At 43.3% G+C, this 14575-nt stretch overlaps 1 protein-coding gene across 10 annotated transcripts in view; it reads right to left on the reverse strand.

Moving 5' to 3' along the window:
- Positions 1-14575, reverse strand: part of USP40 (ubiquitin specific peptidase 40) — a 77511-nt gene that overhangs the window by 24575 nt on the left and 38361 nt on the right. For all 10 annotated transcript variants that reach the window (XM_047721405.1, XM_047721402.1, XM_047721401.1 and 7 more), the window contains 7 exons: positions 14465-14549; positions 12546-12616; positions 10907-11226; positions 8256-8379; positions 6693-6750; positions 1990-2043; positions 916-1004 (listed from right to left, as the gene is read on the reverse strand). In XM_047721405.1, the coding sequence (XP_047577361.1) occupies positions 916-1004; positions 1990-2043; positions 6693-6750; positions 8256-8379; positions 10907-11226; positions 12546-12616; positions 14465-14549 (801 nt within the window). The remainder of the gene's footprint in view (positions 1-915; positions 1005-1989; positions 2044-6692; positions 6751-8255; positions 8380-10906; positions 11227-12545; positions 12617-14464; positions 14550-14575) is intronic.

Here is a 14575-nt window from a genome sequence, read left to right on the forward strand (position 1 = left end):
GCTACAGGCTGTGAGCACAAACTGGGTTTTTGCTCTGGGTCATTTGGCTGTGATCTTATTTTCTGTCCAGCGAATCTGACGTTCACAAGCTCACAAGCGTGTGAGCTCAGCTCCCGACAACCCTCCCTTTCCTTTCGAACTCCATCTCACCTGTCATGTTTTCCTATCAGCTTGTCATGCACTCCTACGCGGTCAAGTTCAGGGGAAGAACAGATTAGAGAGGAGGTAGCTGGGAAACTAATGAAGCGGATCCAGGAACCACAGGGATGCTGACAGGAGTCCAGCTTCCCTTGAAACAGAGTCTTACCAGGAAGGACACCGTGACTTTTGGATGGTAACGAAACTTTATTAAATAGGCAGGGCTTGGGCTTCTGGCAGAGGTTGACCTAATACTTTATACAGAAAACGAGGACTGATTAAAAACAAAGGCAGAGAGTAATTCAGTCCAGAATCAGTATACTCTATTGCACTAACTTTAAGATGCCGCTAGTTGTTTCTCATTACTTTCCGTGCCACTGAGAGAGAAACCGTGCCAGCTGCAGTCACAGATGCCACAGATGAAGAGGGACGCCAGCTTCGCAGATGGCAAAATGCGGTGAAAAGGGGTGCTTTTTAGAATTTATGAAACAGGGTGGTTCAAACAGGGTGGCCACTCAATTTTAAAGGTCCCCCTTAACCACAAAATTCTCACAGGAAAAGAACCTTATGAGTATGCTCTGACACTAGTATTTTTGATTTAAACACAAAGGACTAGATGGTTCTTTGTATGCCTAACATACAAGGTGTCATTTAAGAAAGAAAAAAAACTTCTAAGGAAAATGATTACTGGTGCAGTAGTTAAGGTGAGAATTATGAGATTAAGGACTTCTGATTCTGGGAAGGTTGCTTTCAGTCTGTCAGGTGACCCCCCATTACCTGAGATGAGGTTGGTGCTTTTCCAGGACACAGTCCCAGGGAACTCCCCATCTTCAGTTCCGCTTCCTTCAAAGTGTAACTGTCTGGCACTACAAAGAATTTGGAGAACAGGATGAATGTTATTAATTCCTACCTCTAGGAATATACTGAAAATGTACACAAAATAATCCACTGAAGTCAGCCTTCCTTTGAAAATCAAGAACGTCAAGAAAGAAGGAACAGGAGACGCACTCCATGCAAAAAGATGACCGGCATTACGGCTCTGTTTGATTTTCCATTTCCACACTCTAGAATATATTCTTCCTCTCTGTACAACAAGGCTAAGGAATAAGAGGCGGCTACGAAGGTTCGAGATTCATACTTAATAAACATCAAAGAGCCACTGTTTGCATGGATTAAAAGCTAGATATTGTTGGGACGCCTGGGTAGCTCAGTTGGTTAAGCAGCTGCCTTCGGCTCAGGTCATGATCCCAGCGTCCTGGGATCCAGTCCCGCATCCGGCTCCTTGCTCGGCGGGGAGCCTGCTTCTCCCTCTGCCTCTGCCTGCCATTCTGTCTGCCTGTGCTCGCTCTCTCTCCCTCTCTCTCTCTGACAAATAAATAAAAATAAAATCTTTAAAAAAAAAAAAAAAAGCTAGATATTGCGAATTGATTCATGAGCAGTGGACCCGCCTCCTGCACACTCAAAGCTGCTGTGGTGACCATCAGTTAACTAAGTCTAATGACAGGAGGTGTCACAGAGGTGAGAACAGAGTCTATTCTGCGGCTGTTATCACAATAACATGAGCAGCGCAAACACTCTGACAGTGAATCTAGAAAGACGTAACTCGATCGAAACAACTGCCTAAAATGAAAATCGGCTCATCAGAAAAGGTGTTTTCCTTTCAAACAGAAGGGTTTGAATTTCTGGTTATGATTTTCCGTAATACATGAAGGCTGCCCTGGGATGACAGTAAGTCCAGCAAGTTAGTTTCTAAGGCGACTGAAGGATATTAGGTGCTGGAAGCCATCATTTGAGTAAGAAAGATCGATGGTGTGAGAGTATCCGTTTTTGGAGGCTACCATGAAGATTTACCTGGACAAAGAAGCTTCCCATTTCTGCCGATAGGTCTCAAACAGCTGTTCTCAGCTACAAATAAAAAGAAGCTGGTTAGTGCACCGGAACAACTAAAGAGAGATGCTCTACTGTGTTCATTAGGAAAGCTACAATGAGCGACAAAACAAAAAACCCCCAAGTACTGGCAGTCTTCAGCTCGCACAGGAGCTCAGGGCCGCGAGAAGGCCGGGGAGTCCCCGTGAGAACACTGCCGCTGTCCGCGGACCTCTCGACATTGGTGTCACAACAGTTAAATCTCCCCAGTTATACGTGTACAGTGAAATTTTAAAAATAGTAAAATTAATATTTACACTGCAAGTTAAAGCACTAGAAACATTGAGAATTTTTTTTTTTCTTTTGGTAAAAAACATCAAGACTCGTTTACACAGGGCTTGCTTCTTGGTGCGGAGCTCGCAATTTGGAGTGAGCGTCTTTTCTATCCCTGAGCGAACCGTCATCCTCTAGGTTGGCTCTGCTTCCAGAATTTCGTATTTTGTGCTTTCAATCTCATGGAAGGTCTGCAGGGGGCTCCTTCGATGGGAAGGCTCCTGGCGGCATCACTTCTTCGCAGATACCATCATCCTTTCTGTCACAACCGCTTTCCTCACATCCCTTCATGTCCTCTGGCTGCGTATGTTGTGTCTCGAGTGACAGCAGTGCCAATGTTCCCACAGCCAGTGATTTCCTCTAGCCCTCTGCAGACTTTCTTTGCTGCGCCTTCACCTTCAGGAAGCAATTCGCTTAGCCGTGACAGCAAGACATCACATGGGCTTACCATGGGAGAAAGGGGACAGACCATTCCCTCTGCTGTACTGAAATGAATACCAGACACTTCAGAGGGAGGTAATCGGTCCCTGATACTGATGCACACCTGCTATTTAAGTAGTGACCTGCGGAACGGAGAGCCAGTGGCAAAGTTTGCACTTCTGCAATGACTCTGTTCGCGTCCAGTGTAGCAGACATTGGAACCATGCTGTCGGGGCGCCTGAGTGGCTCAGTGGGTTAAGCCGCTGCCTTCGGCTCAGGTCATGATCTCAGGGTCCTGGGATTGAGCCCCGCATCGGGCTCTCTGCTCAGCGGGGAGCCTGCTTCCTCCTCTCTCTCTCTCTCTGCCTGCCTCTCTGCCTGCTTGTGATCTCTGTCTGTCAGATAAATAAATAAAAAATCTTAAAAAAAAAAAAAAAATGGAACCATGCTGTCGGCTGGCTGACGTTATGTAATGAGCCCTGGTAACTGAAATTCATGCAGACTGCCTCTGTGTGAAAGAGCTCAGGTGATTTTTATGCTTATTAAATGGATGAGGGGCAGTGGGCGCTATGCTTGTAGGCGTGAAGATGCTGGCTTTTTGGGAAGGAGCACTCTGGGTTTTGAGTCACTTGCCAAAAGGAGAATGGTTTGGAGGGGGGCAAGAGTGAAAGAAGGGAGACCTGTTTCACGGGAAGATGATAAACTGTTCATTTTAATAAACTATACGCTTTTAATCAATTTGAGGTATAAGTTGCAATACAACACGTCCTGTCTAAGTGCATGGAGTCTGATCTAAACACTGAGCAACCACCAGCAAACCCGAGATGGGATTTGCATCACCCCCCAAAATTCCCTCATGCTGCTCTGCAGGCAACCTCCCCTTGCTATCCAGTCTTCCATCCCTGTAACCAAAGCACAGGTTTTCTGTTCCGAAAATTTCACATAAATGGAGTCATGAGAGTATGTGCTCCTTTGTGTCCAGCCTCTGCTCTGCGCTCTGTTTGAGAGTCACCTGGGTTTTGCAGGGGGTGGCAGTTCGAAGCTCGTGCTGAGGACCGGCAATCCTGTTGTTAGGATGCAACACGATTTGCTCACCCATCCACTGGCGTGTGGACTTTTGGACTGTAGCCCCCTTTTCATCATGAATATTTACGGAGAGTATCTGTAAGAATATGCTTTCGTTTTTCTTGGGTAAGCACCCGGGATGGGTTAGTGAATGTTTAAATTCCTAACAAGCAAGCTAGCTCTTCACCAAAGCGACTGGCATCTTGCACTCACAGCGGCAGCGCGTGGGGGCTGCTGTGCGTCTTCGGTAAAGCTTGGTTTTGTGGCTCCTTTAACGCTAAGCGTCCCACTGGGACGGCTAATCAGTTTCATAGCTAATGACACTAAGCATCTCTCCTGTGCTTACGGGTCACCCATAGGTAGGTGTTCTTCTGTAAAGTGTCTTCCCCATTCGGGCTGGGTTGTCTTCTTACAAGTATTTCTTTTATTATTATTTTTTATATAACCTGGGCGCACATCTGTGTCAAATGTGCCACAAATTTTTTTTTCTCCCAGTTTGCAGCTTGCCTTTTTAAATGCCCTTTGAAGTACAGAAGCTTTAAATTTTGATATTGCCCAATTTATTAGTTTTTTCCTTTTATGGTTTGTGCTGGAGTCCTAACTTAAAAAAAAAAATCTTTTCCTTATGATAAAACTAACAAAGATTTTTCTCATAAGTTCTCTCCTAGAAATTTTACAGAAATGGTTTTAACACTGAGGTCTATGATCCATTCTGAATTAGTATTTTACACGATGTAAAGCAAAGTGAGAGGTTCATCTTTGCCTCTATGGAGAGCTAATTGGTCCTGCACCTTATGCTGGAAATACACTGCTTTTCCCCATGGGACTACCTTGGCACTTCTGTTGAAAGTCAAGGGACTTTTATTTATCTGCACCTATTTCTGGATTCCCAATGTAGTACCACTGTCAGTATTTTAGGCTCAAAAACCACGTATAATCTCTATTGCAGAAAAGGAGCCATTAAAAGTGTGAAAACTATTGTCAGCTCAGCGACTACACAGAAACATGCTGCAGGCCGAGGCAGCTTGCTGACCCCACTCGACGCCTGCTCCTGTGTCAGGACCCACTGTCTCAATCCTACAGCTTTAGAGTAAGTCTTGAAATCAGTGTAACTCTTCCCACTTTATTTTCCTCTCCTCTCAAACAGTTAGGATACTCTAAGTTCTTTGCATTTCCTTGTGAGTCAGCTTGTCAGTTTCTCTCTGACACACACCCCTCTAGGATTCTGAGTGAGGGTGCACTGAATCTACAAATGGATTCTGGGAGAATTTAGCTCTTAACAATGTTGTGTTTTCTGATCCAAGAGCATGGTGCACCGTTCCACTTATTTACATGTTCTCTGACTTTTCACAGGGATATTTTCTTGTTGTCAATGTATATGTCCTGCACATATTTCATTAAACTTATCCCCAAGTACTTCATGATATCTTATGCTATTATAAATGTTTTCCTAATTTCATTTCCCATTTTTTTTGTTCCTAGTAAACATACAATGGATTTCTGTGTATTAATTTTGACTTCTTGTTAAACTCCCTAGTTCTGACAGTAAACATATCAACAGTATTCACCACCACTGCATGAGGAAAATCCATTAAACGCACAATGAGAGTAATTCATACCCACCAGCATGGCTATAATCAACAGGACGGGTACAAACACTGCAAGGATGCGAAGGAACTGCAATGCCAGCACACTGTGAGTGCGGATGTAAATGGCTCAGCCACTCAGCAAAGTACAATGGCAGTTTCTTATAAAGGTAAACACAAATGTGCCATGTGATCCGGCAGTTACAGTCCTGCAGATCTATCCGAGAGAACTGAACACATGTCCACAAATGTGTATAAGAGTTATTCATAAAATCCCTAAACCAGAAACAATTCAAATGTCAGTCAAGCAATGCATGAATAAACAAACTGTGACACATCCATACAGTGGAACATGGTCAGTGATAAAAAGGAACACATTTGTAAGTCATGGACGAACCTCAAAACTGGTACTCTAAGTGAAAGATGTCAGACAAGACGGAGAGCATATTACATGGTTTCCATTTACTTAAAATGTCCAGAAAAGTCTAGAGAGACAGAAAATAGATAAGTGGCTATTGGGGCTTGGAAGGCAAAAGGGGCACAAGGAATCTTTTTGGAGAAATGGAATGTTCTGGATTGTGCTCATGGCTGTACAACTCTGTATGTTTACTAATATCACTGACTCATACTCTGAATGGGTGTGTGATGGTCTGTAAATTATACCTCAATAAAGCTGTTAAGAAAACCTAAAGCTGAGTGAAGAGTGTGTTTCAGATGTTGTATTCAGTATGACAGAAATTAAATGTGAAAATATACAAATATATGTACCCCGATATATGGAAACACAGTATCAACAGAACAATGTGAATGCACAGGGAAGACACCCGAATCAGATATACTGGTTGCATCTGGGGAGGGAGAGAGAATAGGTCCCAGGAGGAGAACAGAGAGAATTTTAACTTTATTTCCAATGTTTCAAACAACAACAAAATGACAAAATGTTAACACTTATCCATGTGGGGTGGTAGGTACATGAATTTTCCCTAAATTATTTTTTTGTACTCTCATAATTTTTTTAGAGATTTTATTTATTTATTTGAGAGAGTGAGAGAGTGGGAGGGAACAAAAGCCAGGGGAGAGGCAGAGGAGAAGCAGACTCCCCACTGAGCAGGGAGCCCAACGTGGGGCTCGATCCCAGGACCCTGAGATCATGACCTGAGCCGAAGGCAGACACTTAACCAACTGAGCCACCCAGGCGTCCCCATACTCCCATATTTTTTCAACCAAAAATCAAACAAAACTAAATTAAACCAGAAAAACCCAAAAGCAAATGTAAATGATTACCTAGTTCCTTCATGAATTTTAATTCCTTTATGGCTTTGATTCGAATATCAAACACCACCTAAAACAGAGAAAGCAACTAGTGACTCTGTGTGTGTGAGAACAACGGGAGGGGAGGGTGCGGAGGCCGCCAGTGTATGCGTACACAGCTCAGCTGACTTACCAGTTACTGTACAGAAGTTTCTGCCTACTGGAAAAAGATTTTTTTTCCATCTTGGATATTCATTTCCTCTCCTCCACCAAGTTAAAAGCAAATACTGGGACCTTAATAGTGAAGTCTTTACCAAACCGATGGTAACCAGAACAGAAAGATGGAAAGTTAAAGAAACCATTCTAGCTAACAAAGGCAAAAAGCTGAAAACCCATACTAACCTTTCTAACAAGAGCAAACAAAAGAAAATACAGTTAATTGTATTTCTTTAGGTTAAAAATGATAAATTTTTAAAAAATGACAAATTCAGGGCCAACAAACTTAGAAAAAAAATCAAAATGGACAATACTAATCCAAAGGAACTATTTAAAATTTTTGTTTAAATTACTTTTGGATTGCTTTCTTCCTTTTCTTTTTAGTTTAGGCTAATTGCCTCTAGGGCTTGAAGCAGGAAATTTAGGGGTGAAAGTGATGTCGGCCATCATGACCTAGACACTCCCAGCAGTTCCCCACAGCACCCCAAGAAGGAACGAGGACTGGAGTAACCAGGACTTCACCAAAGCCTCCCACTTAGGGTCAGGGGATGGGGTGGGGGGGGCCAAGTCTGCCAAGCTCCAGAGTGCTGGCTTTATACTGTCCCCTCTCCTGTGCCAACAGATACTAATGCACCTTAAGAAATTATAATATTTATAGAAAACATTCTAAAAGGTTTCTTTTGATGTTCTAGAAAAAAAAAACAAACTTCATGAATTGAAACCATATGAATATAAAGAGACGTTTGCAGGAATGATGTTTAAGGAAACCAGGGTCAATGTCTTCAAGTGGAAAATGGAAGGACTCTGTTTTTAAGAGCAGATGGCTTTAGATAAGAGTACAGAGTATGATGTAGAACAATTTCAGGTAAGCTTAAAAAAACAAGCACCAAAAAACAACACAACACAAAAACAAAACATATATGCCTGGTTTAAAAAATAAGAGACAAGACTGTGGGTAAATAGTGTTTTATATTTTTCAAAGCTAGGGGATTCCATGAACTAATTAAATAGGTAAATCCTACATTCTAATGTAGCTTTGGATGGAAAAAAGGCACATATTTTCTTGAAACATGTCAAGGGCTAATATAGGTAAATGAGTGGTAATCAAATATTAACAATAAAATATTGATTTCCTCCCCCAACATATATTTTTTTTTAAAGTTAAACTCTACGCCCAACGTGGGGCCTGAACTTATGACACTGAGATCAAGAGCTGTGTGCTCTACTGACTGAGCCGGCCAGGTGCCCCCAAAAGTTGATTTCTTAAGCTCTAGAAACCCATTGAGACAAGCGTTCTGGAAGATTTCAGGTACTGCCTTTTAAATCAAACACTGTTAAACTAGAAAACTGTCCACCAGACTTGAACTATAATCTACTCACTGTGTTCATAGTTGCTGATATTTTTACTTGCTTCTCTTCGGATTCTAATTCGCATAGATTTTGAACCTGGAGCCAACTGATCTCACTCATACCAGTGAGCCACTTCCCTTGTGTGAGGAGCACACTGTGGGAACAAAGACATTTAAGACACGTGTCTTTACACAGCGCTTCTACGGATCAGAAAATTAATACCGTTCCTTCGCTTCCAAAATTCTGCATGTGTCCTTTGATGTGACGAATTAAAGGTGACCAAGGTCTACGAAGCCTGGCTTTAAGAAAGTTACCTCTTTAGGGCAGTGCTAGGCAGCTGGGCACAGAGTCTATTTCTACTCCAAGTATGCTCTGACTTATACAAATAATCTGTTACCACGTTTTTTGGTCTTGTTTTTTGTGTTGCCACATTTTTCAAAGAGAAGTGTTGTCACGGAATAATCTGCTGCTAACTTCGGCCTGCCCAGTGGACTCACGAGGCGAGCTTTCAGAGTACTGATACCAGAAGCCTGCCCAGAGGATTTAGATCCAGCGTCATACTAACAGGACAGCCATGCAGGTGTACAGACAGATACTGCATAAAGGCCACATTTAAGGGGTATATCATTCCCATCACATGTGCTGTATATTTTTATGTTTATTATAGTTTTATTTTATGACAGCAGATGGCCTACGAGAACAAGTAGGGTGTCTTGTTCTAACAAAATTTTCCTACACATAGTAGGTAAAGGCTCTCGAGGAAGGAGTGGCTTTCTAATTCACACAGAGGTGCTGAATCGTGGGCAGAAGTCCTCCTGGGAGTGCGTATCGGAAACACAATTCTACTCTTTATCTCAGCTGTCCCACGCTGGGGCTACCCCTTGAGCTAGCAGTCCTATGGTCAGCAAAGTTTTTTTTTTTTTTTAAGATTTTATTTACTTATTTGACAGAGAGAGGGAACACAAGCAGGGGGAGTGGGAAAGGGAGAAAAGCAGGCGCCTCGCTGAGTAGGCAGCCCGATGTGGGGCTCGATCCCAGGACCCTGGGATCATGACCTGAGCTGAAGGCAGACGCTTAACGACTGAGCCACCCAGGTGCCCCGGTCAGCAAAGTTTTAAGCACAAAGATGTTCCCTGAAGACTACCCTGATTGTGGCAAAGGACTGGATGAGGACAGTGACAACTACACCCCACCTTTAACCATGTAGGAATGCTCCATAAGCACTGAACTCCCAACCCTCAGGCTCTGGGAAGCTGGCACTGATTTTTACCCTCATTTTGCAGAAGAAACTGAGCAGAAGGAGAGGTGACTTGCACACAATCACACTGTCAGGACGCGACAAAGCTGGCAACAAGTCCAGGTGGCCCAGTCCTCACCCCTGCACACACTGCCTCATGCATCCGGAAAGCTACAATGTCAACACTGACGGCGGCACAGCCGCGCACGGCACAGCCGCACAGCGAGGCTCGTGAAGAGTCTGTAGACACGGGGAGGGGGAAGCAGGCTCTAACTACCCGTGAAATAACCATTAGTAAGCTTAAAAAGAAAAAAACCTTCAGAACAAAAAAAACAATTACTTGAGCAGGAAGGCGGATGGTGACTGCCAGGCACGGACGTTGCTTCGGGCCTCCTGTCTTCACTTCTGTACTTCCCAAGTCCTAATACATGCGGTGTGACTTTTTTTTTTTTTTTTTTTAATTTAATTTCGGGGGGAGCAGAGGGAGAAAGCAGAGAGAATCTTAAGCAGGCTCCAAGCCCAGCACAGAGCCTGATGTGAGGCTTGATCCCACAACTCTGAGATCACAACTGAGCCAAAATCAAGGGTCAGATGCTTAACTGAGCCATGTGGGCACCCGGTGTATTACTTCTTATAAAGGGACATATAATAAACTTTTAAATTAAAGAAACCAAGTGCAGAAATATATGCCTGGAAAACAATCTGCCTCTGTGTCACAGCCACCGTCAGTGACAATATGGAGACTCTGACTGATCGAGCAGGGAACGAATTGTTATTCGCAACCTCAAGTCTTCAACATATGGAAACCGGGGGTTTACAGGGCAGTGCACACTGACTATAGAAATGCAGCATAACAGACGTGGACAACAAAACGGAGACGGGCGGCACTTCTGGGCTTCCAGTGGGACTCACAGGAACCAAGAGAGCGTGCGTCCCCACGCACCTGCCCTCTCTGGGAAGCTGGGAGGGTCTCAAGACTCAGAAAAAGGATTACAATGAAAACCTGAATTGCCTTATGGGAGTCTTGTGACAAAACAGACACACTTAGCTAGATCTTAATATCCTCCTCATGAAAAGATTCAGGAACTTTCTTTGTGAGAATGTGCCTTCAGTTTTGTAGTAAGTGCTAATTGGAATTCATTTGACAAGACCTTGCTTTACAAACAACTAATCTAGATTATATCACATCTATATCTACGTTATTTGGTCATCTTATTTACCAACAAATAAAAATTTTGAAAAATCAACATTATAATATTACCTTCCTCCAAGCTGCCTAACTCAGAACACTCCTACATACGAACGTATCCAGGACACAATGTTTAGAAACAAAAGGAAAATACTGAACTATTATCAGTATTAAGATAAAGCTTTCAAGTTCCAAGAGATAGAACTATCATTTAAATAACTTAAAAAGGAATTCTCTTATGTTTCAGCAGGGTACCTGTTATCATCTCTAGAATCCTGAACGAGAAGCGAGCTGTGGTTCCCGAGGCCCAGCTCTCTGAAAGTCTTCTTCAGGTCCTCCCTGGGAATGGCGACCCAGTTCTCTTCCTCGGCAGGGTCAGTGGCGTTGATGAAGAGGACACCCATGGGCACTGCCAGGGTGGTGAGCACCTCGCCCATTTGTGCATTGGACGGAAAGACATGTGGAGACTCTATCAACTGCTGACACTTGTCCCCCTCACTGCCTGTTGCTAGATGAAGAACATTTATGAGCAAAGGTTCACAGTCATTCCCGGTTGGAATCTGGATGCCACCAACCTACAATAATACCAAGACAACCATTAGTACAGTTTCTATTTGCCAAAATCAAGTCAACATAATCACACAGTAAGACTACTCTCTCTCTCTCTCTCTTTTTTTTTTAAGATTTTATTTGTCAGAGAGAAGGAGCACGCACAAACAGGCAGAGTAGCAGGCAGAGAGAGAAACAGGCTCCCTGCTGAGCAAGGAGCCCAATGCGGGACTCCATCCCAGAACCCTGGGATCATGACCTGAGCTGAAGGCAGGCGCCTAATGACTGAGCCACCCAGGCGTCCCTAAAAGACTACTCTTTTTTTTTAAATTTTATTTATTTATTTTTAAAGATTTTATTTATTTATTTGACAGACAGAGATCACAAGTAGGCAGAGAGGCAGGAAGAGAGAGAGGAAGGGAAGCAGGCTCCCTGCTGAGCAGAGAGCCCGATGTGGGACTCGATCCCAGGACCCTGAGATCATGACCTGAGCCGAAGGCAGTGGCTTAACCCACTGAGCCACCCAGGCGCCCTAAAAGACTACTCTTAAAAGGCGCCTGGGTGTTTGGTGGGTTAAAGTGACTGCCTTTGGCTCAGGTCATGATCCTGGAGTCCTGGGATCGAGTCCCACAGCAGGCTCCTTGCTCATCAGGGAGTCTGGTTCTGCCTCTGACTGCCCCCCCACCAATGCTCTCTTAATAAATAAATAAAATCTTAAAAGAAATACTCCTCTTAGAGAATTCTTTTTTTTTTTTAAGTGAAAGGTCTTGTACTTTAGATTTTCCTTTGAAAGTTTCTCTTAGCCATCTTTTATTTTCTAGGAGAGCAATGTGCAGTGGAGACAGAGACGCAGGAGTCCTCAGCAATAATAATAAAGACTTGGCGGGGGCGGGGAGCAGAAAGAAAAAGGCTTTGGAAATATAGAGACGGACCAATGACAGACCACAGAGTGGGTAAGATGCTGCTCACGCCTTTCCTGACTTGGAGAAGCCCCTCCGCTCCTGCAGGTCACATCCCTAACTCAGGGTAGCTACCTGCCCCCTCCTGAACGCCCTCAGGGAGCAAGCACAGAACCCCACTGCTGCCCGTGTTAGTGGGATTATTTACAACAGGACAGCCTGAAGGACTGACTGATTACGTGCCTTCGTATGAGCACCTGGCACTGCAGAAGCGCTCGGCAAATATCTCCTTAGCAAACGACTAACACTGACTGTACCTAAAACTTGTCAGACATTTCAGATATTTTCTAGCATCTAGTTACCTTCGTAGATGCCGAAGGAAGTTTTCTTACAAGACACTTAAAAAAATCGAAAACCGTCAAAGTATGTCTTCAATCCGTGCTTACCTCCACCCCATTCCATACAAAGAGGTCTTCCCCGTCCACAATCTCCATTTCCCACAGTGTCAGGTCATCTCCTAAAACATGAGCTCATCAGTGAGACCATTTGTCACAATCACCAAAAACAATCAAACTAAAGAAAGAGCTGAGACACTTAGATATTTGTTTGAAAAAGCATTTTCGCCAAGGAAACTTAAGAAAAAGGCGGTAATTACATTTATTATCTTGGCATTATTTAGGATTATTTTTATCTTTATGCTTTTCACCACAGTCTTTAGGGTTTTTTTCCACCTTGTGTAAGCATCTCCCTATGTTGTTACGGAAGCTCTGCGAGCACGAGAGCAGCAGGGGAGACGCTGACCGAACCCGACACTGTGTGCGGGAGGGAGGCTCGGCCAGCATGTGGCCCCAGACCCAGCATGATTCTGCTGTTTGTCCTGTGTACTGCGTCCCCATGCTTCAGTTTTCTTGTTTAGGAAATGTAGGTAAAGAATTTTGTGAAAATCAAGAGAGATAATTTATATAAAACTTATCTCTGGATTTGGTGCAGTGAAGTCCCAAATAAACGTCACTATAGCTGCTATTATTATTGTTTTGTTGTTATTCACGGGTAGTAAATTTTTTTTTTTTTCCTGGAACTTCCTGGGTTTTTATTCAATGCAGCAAAAATTATTATCACAAAATATCTTGGATTAAGAGAAACCACTTGAATACACATCAATATGTCCATTATCTCCATTCAACCAAATGTAACAATTTCATTAACACTGTCATGACAGGATGCCTCCACCAGGCACCCTGAGTTTTATTCCCACTGCATGATATCACTTTAGACAACAGCTGCTCACAGGGAAGACACTGTGTTCTCCTACTTTCCTCTAACGGGTAGTAAATATTTTTAAAAGCTCTCCAAGAACTTCTATTTGTTTTACTACAAAATCTGAAGCTGTTGGGGTGCCTGGATGGCTCAGTTGTTAAGCGTCTGCCTTTGGCTCAGGTCGTAATCCCAGGGTCCTGGGATCGAGCCCCACATCGGGCTCCCTGCTCAGTGGGAAGCCTGCATCTCCCTCTCCCACTCCCCTGGCTTGTGTTCCCACTCTTGCTGTGTCTCTCTCTGTCAAACAGATAAATAAAATCTTAAAAAGAAACAACGCAAAAACAACAACAAAAAACAAAATCTGGGGGCGCCTGGGTGGCTCAGTGGCTTAAAGCCTCTGCCTTCGGCTCAGGGGATCAAGCCCTGCATCAGGCTCTCTGCGCGGCAGGGAGCCTGCTTCCTCCTCTCTCTGCCTGCCTCTCTGCCTGCTTGTAATCTCTGTCTGTTAAATAAATAAATAAATAATCTTAAAAAACAAAATCTGAAGCTGAGATTGGGAGAAAAAAAAATTAAACCATATAAACACAATGTTAATGGTTTGAACCATTTTGCTAAAAAAAAAAAAATCTGTGGTAATACAAACACAATTTCATAGCCTTTTATTATTTTTTATTTTTCACAAGATTTATTTGTTTGAGAGAGAGAAAAAGAGAGTTGGGGGGCGGGGGAGAGTCTTAAGCAGACTCCCTGTTGAGCATGGAGCCTGACATGGGGCTCGATCTCACCCTCTTGAGATTATGACCAGGGCTGAAACCCAGAGTTGGATGCTTCAACCAACTGCACCACTCAGGCGATCCCACAGCCTTTTAAAAAGATTGTTTTGTTGGAGAGGTAGCCTTAATTTCAAAAAACAGAAAATATTTCTGTGTTAGCAAAATTCACACATTATAGAAATCAACTAAATTATTTGAAGACTGACCATGTGATGACAGCCTAGGTAAGAAAGTAGGAGGTAGGGGGAGAGACTGGCCAAGAGCAGAAGAGCACGGATGAGCCCACGAAATACAAATATGGGAAATGAGTTGTAGTGTTTTAATATTTATCTTACCATCAAGCGTCTGGTAAACGTGAAGTCCTGCTGGTACAAACTTTGCCACACTAAGAACCATATCTCCTTCCCAAAATTCTAACAGCTACAGAATATTAAGAAAAGAGAACA

This window comes from Lutra lutra, chromosome 3, assembly GCF_902655055.1.
Source record: "Lutra lutra chromosome 3, mLutLut1.2, whole genome shotgun sequence".
Classification (NCBI taxonomy): domain Eukaryota; kingdom Metazoa; phylum Chordata; class Mammalia; order Carnivora; family Mustelidae; genus Lutra; species Lutra lutra.